Source organism: Pseudoliparis swirei, chromosome 6, assembly GCF_029220125.1.
Source record: "Pseudoliparis swirei isolate HS2019 ecotype Mariana Trench chromosome 6, NWPU_hadal_v1, whole genome shotgun sequence".
Lineage (NCBI taxonomy): Eukaryota > Metazoa > Chordata > Actinopteri > Perciformes > Liparidae > Pseudoliparis > Pseudoliparis swirei.
In genome coordinates, this window is record NC_079393.1 from 1,368,580 (window position 1) to 1,376,079 (window position 7,500).

The window sequence follows — 7,500 nt, forward strand, 5'->3', positions numbered from 1 at the left end:
ATATTTATTATTATTTTGGCACAAAATCCCCGTAAAAAACATTCTCATGTCGGATCTCTTTGTTTCAGATGGAAATGAAACGAGCTCCTCTCACTCTGCTCGGCGGTTGCAGTCGGGGTTTCTCTGCCGCGCTCCTGCCGGCGGAACAGGAAGCGGCGGCCGGTTTGCTCGGCAGCACGACGGCGCCGCTGAGGGCGGCTCGCCCACGCAGCCCCGTCCGGGCCAGCGGCTTGACCGCCGCCACGGGACTGGAGCTGCTGCGACCGGCGCCGGCGAGGTGGCCGGGCGAGGCTGCGCCGGCGTGCAGGGTGGTGGATGCGACCTTGGCGGCGGGGCGGGCGGATGTGGCGTTGGCCACGGGGCGGGTGGATGCGGCGTTGGCCACGGGGCCTCTCAGCAGGCGCCGCTGGTCGGCGGGCGGCAGCAGCTTCATGGGACTGTCCTGCACACAGAAGGTCTGGCGCTTGATGGGACTCGGGGCGCCGGCGGCCTGACGGAGCGCCAGCTCGGCTTTGGAGCTCCGGACGAACCCGTCAGGGGAGACGGTAGCCGTGGCGTCCGTGGCGTCCGAGGCCGTGGCGTCCTCGCCGCGCGGCCGGCTCAGTCCCTGCAGCTGGTCGGCGAGCCGGCGGGCTTCCTGACACACCTCCTCCAGCTGGTCGCCGCTCAGAGGACTCCAGCTCCCCACGGTGACGGAGGCAAAGCGCTGCTTGTGGCTGACGGGACCCACAAACACCTCGTCTTCATCTTCATCGGAGCTGCAGAGAGTTAAAAATATATATACATTTTTTTTTTTTTTCTTATTTAAAACACCAGAACATCCTTGTTTCTTTATTTTATTTGTCTTCATTATTTCTCCCTTAATGTAACTTTTATATTCTTTCTTCTATTTGGATGTACTTGTTTTTTAAAAGTATACTTCTAATTTTAATATACTTGAATATCTGTTAAATACACATTATGTGTGTGGAGCATGAATAATATATAAATATATAGAATATTGCATAATAAAGCTGAACGTTTTCAGCTGGAAAGTCAGTTCAGACATTTTAGATCAAGTTGAAACTGGAAAGACAGAAATTATGAATTATAAACATTTATTAATAAAAAGTACTGTGTGCTTATACACATGTGTGGTACTAGTCCTTTGTGTAAGTATTTTATGTTCATGCTCCTTCATACTTCAGAGGAAATACTTTGTTGTCGCACTGGATGCATTTCACTTCTATAAAAGTACTTGTTTTATAAACTACAAACTTGTGTTCTTAACCATATATACAAGGGGAGCAGAAACATGTATGCCAACTATATATACACATTTACAATGATCATTCAAGTTAGATGAAAAAAGTTACATTATTTTCTCAATTATAATAATTTTTTGGGGATCAAAAAAACTAAAACACTGTTAGTGTTTTTTTTGCTGAAATTAAACCAAAGAAATTTAATTTAAACACCAATGAGATCAATCCACGAGGAAAACTAGTATGCAGTAAATCAATAACACACGAATCATATATATATATATAATACTACAACAGTCACAAGGGACATGGTATGCACCTTTTAGCTGACAATTACCTCCAGTCTCAACGCAGTACTTTGTATTCGCAATGAAGTATTTTAACGTGTACTGGTACTAGTACTCGTAGTAGTACTCGTAGTACTACGAGTACTAGTACCAGTACTGCCCCCCTAACCAGGTACACAGACCCGCCCTATCCTACCTGGCCGGTGACAGGGACACGTCGAAGTCGAACTTCTCGTCGGCCAGCAGGAACAGATCTGAGGCAGAAGCACAGGTCATGACACACAGGGACACGCGGAGCGCACTGCGCGTCAAACTGACCCGGGATCCGTTTGGTGGACACGTACCGCTCTCAGCTCCGCGGTCCATCCCCACTGTTGGGTTCTCCTCTGTCAGGGGGGCCGAGTGATCCGGTTCAGACCCTCAGGGAACCGGTAAACTACAACGACAATATTGTTTTAAACAAACAAACGAGTGAATTTAAACTCGCCACGGCTCACGAGCCCGTTAGCTCACTAAGCTAGCTAGCTCAACGTCCCCAAAAGGTCAACCGTTTTCCGTTTTTACACTAAAACGAATATGTAAACGTGAAGTTTGACTTCCAGAAGTCCCGGTTAACCTGAAAGTGAAGCACTTACTCACCTTTAAGCTCCTCTGGAAACTCGAGTCTTCTTTTTCTGCGTCGCATTCAAGCCGTGACACGAAAACACACCAACGATTCAAATCTGCTGCGCCGCGGGTCACGTGGCTGTGGCTCGCTCAGCCATTGGTCGAGAGGATCTGTGACGAAGCGCGGACGTGATTGTGGGGATTGTAGTCTTTAGTGTTAAAATCAGATATTTTATAGGTTCCTTGTTTGTTTTTGTGCTTTTAAATACAAATTATACTTTTGATTCGAGTAAACTAAACTTTCAAAAATAATACAGAACATAGAAAGAATTCAATTCAATTCAATTCAGTTTATTTGTATAGCCCAATTTCACAAATTACAAATTTGTCTCGGAGTGCTTTACAATCTGTACACATAGACATCCCTGCCCCAAAACCTCACATCGGACCAGGAAAAACTCCCAAATAACCCTTCAGGGGGGAAAAAAGGGAAGAAACCTTCAGGAGAGCAACAGAGGAGGATCCCTCTCCTAGGATGGACAGATGCAATAGATGTAATGTGTACAGAAGGACAGATTTAGAGTTAAAATACATTCAATGAATGTGACAGAGTGTATGAATAGTTTATAGTAGGCATATTCCACGATGGAGACCTCCACGATCCATCAGGCAGATGGCGGTGGGGAGGAGGAGTGGGCGGAGTCTCAACAGTGGGTAAATTAATACGAACATTAAACTATTATTCCTTAATTGATATTAGTATATTCATTTTTTTTCTAATGAAGAAAAGAATCACATAAATTAACTAGAACGGGCACTCGGTAGAGCGCATACCTTCGCATATCACAAGATTGGGCATTGAATTATGAACATTTTGGCATTAGTTGCATGCCAATTGGACAAAAATGTATCGTGCTATGGTAAAAAAAAGATTTTGACCTTTCCATGACCTTTGACCCGATTGATCCCAAAATCTAATCAAATGGTCCCCGGATAATAACCAATCATCCCACCAAATTCCATGTGATTCAAGAAGATTTGACCTGTTCATGACCTTTGACCTTGACCTTTGACCCGATCGATCCCAAAATCTAATCAACTGGTCCCCGGATAATAAACAATCATCCCACCAAATTGCATGCGATTCGGTTCAATACTTTTTTAGTTTTGCGAATAACACGCATACAAATAAATAAATAAATAAATACACGGCGATCAAAACATAACCTTCCGGCATTTTCAATGCTAAGGTAATTAGGCATAGACTGAAGGAAGACAAGAAAAGATGAAACGTTTATCAGATAAGTTTTGAATTATTTATTTGTATATTGTTCAAGTGTACACCTTTGTTTTCTCATGAGTTTTAAATGAAACAACCAAGGAAACACAACTGGTTTGAATAAAAAACAGACTTGAGAACTAAGAGGACATGTTGCTTATTGAGAAGCTCTCCAATCACACCACCGCACAGTGACCTTTGACCTGGTGTCTGGAAAAGGATTGGACAGACTTTTCCTTAAAGATCAATATATATATCCACATATATATATATATAAATATATATGTATATATTTATATACGCACATATATATGTGGATATAAAAATATATACAGATATAAATATATACATATGTATATATTTATATATATATAAATATTTATATACGCACATATATGTGTGTATATATATATACACACATATATATGTATATGTGTATATATATATATACACACATATATATACACACATTTATATATATACACATATATATGTATATGTGTGTATATATATACACATATATATATATGCACATATATATGTATATATACACATTTGACTCACTATGCTCAGAGTAAACACTCAACAGGCTCATTTAGAAAAGATTAAATGTTATTTTTTCCCCACTTTCTCCACATTTCCTTTCTTATACAATTATCACTCATCATATGTTTAATTATTAACTCGTAACAATTTTTTTTGGGGACATTTAGAATTATGTGTGTTCTTCTTGTACAATTATGATCTTTAACATTTATCATAAAAATATTACGTTATTTTTATAATATTCTTATTAAATATTCTAACTTAGTGGTTTTCACATCACCGGATCCCCGCCCCGGCGTCACAGGGACGTCTCCAGGCTGTGCAGCGGGCTCCCCGGACAGGGAGGCAGCCCCGCGGAGACGGGAGGGATCAGGCCGGGCAGCGGCGCCCAGCGGTCCGATCGGTTGTTGGGCGAGGACGGGCCTGCCGGCGGGAGGACGACGCCGTTGAGCTCGGCGGGGGCGTCGTCCTCGCAGTCGGCCTCGTCGATCTCGGGGGCCGAGTCCTCGATGCGGAACTCGGGGCGGCTCATGAAGCTGTGGATGGAGCTGCGCGACTCGGGCGTCTCCAGGCCCTCGTAGGGGGACACGCTGTCCCTGAAGGCGTTCACCACTCGGATCTGAGGAGAACGTTCCCAGAAGCTCTGAAGCCACGACACATTTTAAGAAGGGGTGTATTTCTGAGCGGCGCGGCCGTACCTGCGTGGCGATGCGGCCGAGGCTGCGGCACCACAGCACCTGGCTCCTCTTCAGCTCCATCTCGCCGTGGTCGATCTCGTCCACGTCCTTCAGCTCCTCCTCGGGGATCTCCTCCTGGCGCCGGCCGTGACCCGCCGTCTTCAGGAACTTGAGCCATCTGGTGGGGACGCTGGACACCACCTGGAGGGGGGGGGGGGGGGGACGACACACATCACAGCCAGTTCCTGTTCCCCGGCCGCCTGCAGGTTTGGAGAGTTTCTATTGGCTAACGCGTCGCCATGGGAGCATCATGTAGTCAGTGTCTTTAAGATGCTGTATGAACGATGACACGCGGCTGAATGAAGATTAAACATCTGCACTTGTTTCCTGTGTTCTGGTCAAACCACACATGGTGGTCACTTTCTTCCAATTTCCTTTCTTGTAAAATGATCATCGGATTATGTTTAATAATTAACTCTTAACTATTTTTCTTTGGACATTTATAATTCTGTGATCTTCTTGTACAATTATGACCTTTAACGTTTTTTCATAATTAAAATATTACATCGTTATTCTTATAATATTCTGGACTTTTTTCTTGTAAAGTTCTGAAAAATAATTTTACAAGAATTATTTATATTTTTATATGAAACATTCTGAGATGAAAATCTCAGAAATAAAAAATAAAAACTCCCTTGAGGGTAAAATTAAGGATATAAATCCATTTATTATCATTTCATTTGGTTAATATTTCTATAAACATATTGTCCTGCAGGGGGACAGTGGGAGTGATGAACACGCTGCAGCCTGAAAAGGAAGGATGTATGACGTCATGGAAGACCCACGAAGGGGGCGGAGCTTCAGCAGGTCGCTAGGGGGACCAAAGAGGATCGATCGAGGGTTTTTAAGACGCGGACCGTCCCGCTGGAAACCTTTGTCCCCCATCGTCACCTGTCTGCTGTCAACACAACGTCTCACCTGTCTGCTGTCAACACAACGTCTCACCTGTCTGCTGTCAACACAACGTCTCACCTGTCTGCTGTCAACACAACGTCTCACCTGTCTGCTGTCACACCTGTCTGCTGTCAACACAACGTCTCACCTGTCTGCTGTCAACACAACGTCTCACCTGTCTGCTGTCAACACAACGTCTCACCTGTCTGCTGTCAACACAACGTCTCACCTGTCTGCTGTCAACACGACGTCTCACCTGTCTGCTGTCAACACAACGTCTCACCTGTCTGCTGTCAACACAACGTCTCACCTGTCTGCTGTCAACACGACGTCTCACCTGTCTGCTGTCAACACGACGTCTCACCTGTCTGCTGTCAACACAACGTCTCACCTGTCTGCTGTCAACACAACGTCTCACCTGTCTGCTGTCAACACAACGTCTCACCTGTCTGCTGTCAACACAACGTCTCACCTGTCTGCTGTCAACACGACGTCTCACCTGTCTGCTGTCAACACAACGTCTCACCTGTCTGCTGTCAACACGACGTCTCACCTGTCTGCTGTCAACACAACGTCTCACCTGTCTGCTGTCAACACAACGTCTCACCTGTCCCCACAGCAGGCTGCCAACGCCCAGGAGGATGCACCACAGCCAGTGCTCCAGGCTCAGCGGCACACAGCTGAATGGCACACCACCAAACTCCACGATGAAGATCTAGAGGAGGAGGAGGGACGCCATCATCCAGGGAGCCCCTCCCTGTGGAGCCGAGCGGGTGACGACCTCCTACCTGCAGGACGAAGGTGCCCACGAGGATGGAGCAGAAGATGGGGTTCTGGTGGACGCCCTCGAACACGTTCCTCTCGCCGTGGATCTTGCGGGCGTTGATCTCGTTGAAGATCTGCATGAGGACGAATGTGTTGAACACGATGGTGTAGTGCTCGGAGGGCGGCGCGTGGAGGGGGGCGTAGCGGCCGCTGTCGATTTGAAAAATCTTCTCGCCTGTGAAAGTGGGAGGAGCCACAGAGCACTGAGCAGGTGCAGGAATCAATACGTCCATGATTTCACCTCCAAATGTCATGAATAATGAAATAATGATTCATTAGAAAGTCCCAATGAAGGGGCTTTCTTCGTGAGTCTGTGGTGCGTTCACTGACCCGCGAACAGCAGGGTGAAGATGACAGTCAGCTGGTAGACGGCGTGGCCCAGGATGTTCTTCATCATCGTGCGGGAGATGAGCGGCTTCTCGCGCCCGTACGGCTCGCGGAGCAGCAGCGCCTCGGTGGGCGGCTCGGTGGCCAGAGCCAGCGACGCCAAGGTGTCCATGATTAGGTTGACCCACAGCATCTGCACCGCTTTGAGAGGAGAGTCCTGGGAGAGCACACACACACACACACACACACACACCGCGGTGGTCAGCGTCGGCGCGGCGCTGTGAGGACGCAGGGCGTGGCGTTGCCGACCTGCGTGACGCACGCCCCGGTGAAGGCCACGATGACGGCCACCACGTTGACGGTGAGCTGGAACTGGAGGAACTTGGAGATGCTGTCGTACACGTTGCGACCCCACATCACGGCCTTCACGATGCTGCTGAAGTTGTCGTCTGTCAGGATGATGTCCGACGCCTCCTTTGCCACGTCCGTCCCGGCGATGCCCTGCGGGACACGAGGGGGACGTGAAGCTGGCAGTTAGACCGGGTTTAGACCGGGCCGGTCCACACGGGAGTTCTGGACTCTTCTGGTTCTCCTCACACAGAAGACGACGTTACTCAGGTTCCCGTTTGTCTTTTTGATCGGTTCAATGGAATGTATTTAAACATTTATTACTAATCCTCTGGTTTTCTACATCTCGTGAATGGTTACCATGGCGAAGCCGACGTCTGCCTTCTTGAGGGCGGGGCCGTCGTTCG

The 7,500-nt window shown here is 47.1% G+C and overlaps 2 protein-coding genes across 4 annotated transcripts in view; both read right to left on the reverse strand.

Moving 5' to 3' along the window:
- gtse1 (G-2 and S-phase expressed 1) overlaps positions 1-2,257 on the reverse strand; it is a 12,006-nt gene extending 9,749 nt beyond the window's left edge. Inside the window, exons 1-4 of the mRNA XM_056415658.1 lie at positions 2,171-2,257; positions 1,876-1,967; positions 1,728-1,785; positions 95-758 (exon numbers count right to left, since the gene is read on the reverse strand). Of these exons, the coding sequence (XP_056271633.1) occupies positions 95-758; positions 1,728-1,785; positions 1,876-1,897 (744 nt within the window). The 5' untranslated portion in view covers positions 1,898-1,967; positions 2,171-2,257. The remainder of the gene's footprint in view (positions 1-94; positions 759-1,727; positions 1,786-1,875; positions 1,968-2,170) is intronic.
- Positions 2,258-2,472: 215 nt separating this feature from the next.
- The window catches only part of LOC130194627 (plasma membrane calcium-transporting ATPase 1-like), a 20,555-nt gene continuing 15,527 nt past the window's right edge, over positions 2,473-7,500 (reverse strand). Inside the window, exons 14-21 of one of the 3 annotated variants that reach the window (XM_056415656.1) lie at positions 7,454-7,500; positions 7,055-7,246; positions 6,749-6,962; positions 6,382-6,593; positions 6,201-6,308; positions 4,661-4,840; positions 4,224-4,581; positions 2,473-2,608 (exon numbers count right to left, since the gene is read on the reverse strand). The exon at positions 7,454-7,500 is cut by the window's right edge and continues 60 nt beyond it. In XM_056415656.1, the coding sequence (XP_056271631.1) occupies positions 4,261-4,581; positions 4,661-4,840; positions 6,201-6,308; positions 6,382-6,593; positions 6,749-6,962; positions 7,055-7,246; positions 7,454-7,500 (1,274 nt within the window). In that variant the 3' untranslated portion in view covers positions 2,473-2,608; positions 4,224-4,260. Of the gene's footprint in view, positions 2,609-3,439; positions 4,582-4,660; positions 4,841-6,200; positions 6,309-6,381; positions 6,594-6,748; positions 6,963-7,054; positions 7,247-7,453 lie in introns of those variants that run through there. The other 2 variants (XM_056415655.1, XM_056415654.1) reach the window with 2 other exon arrangements.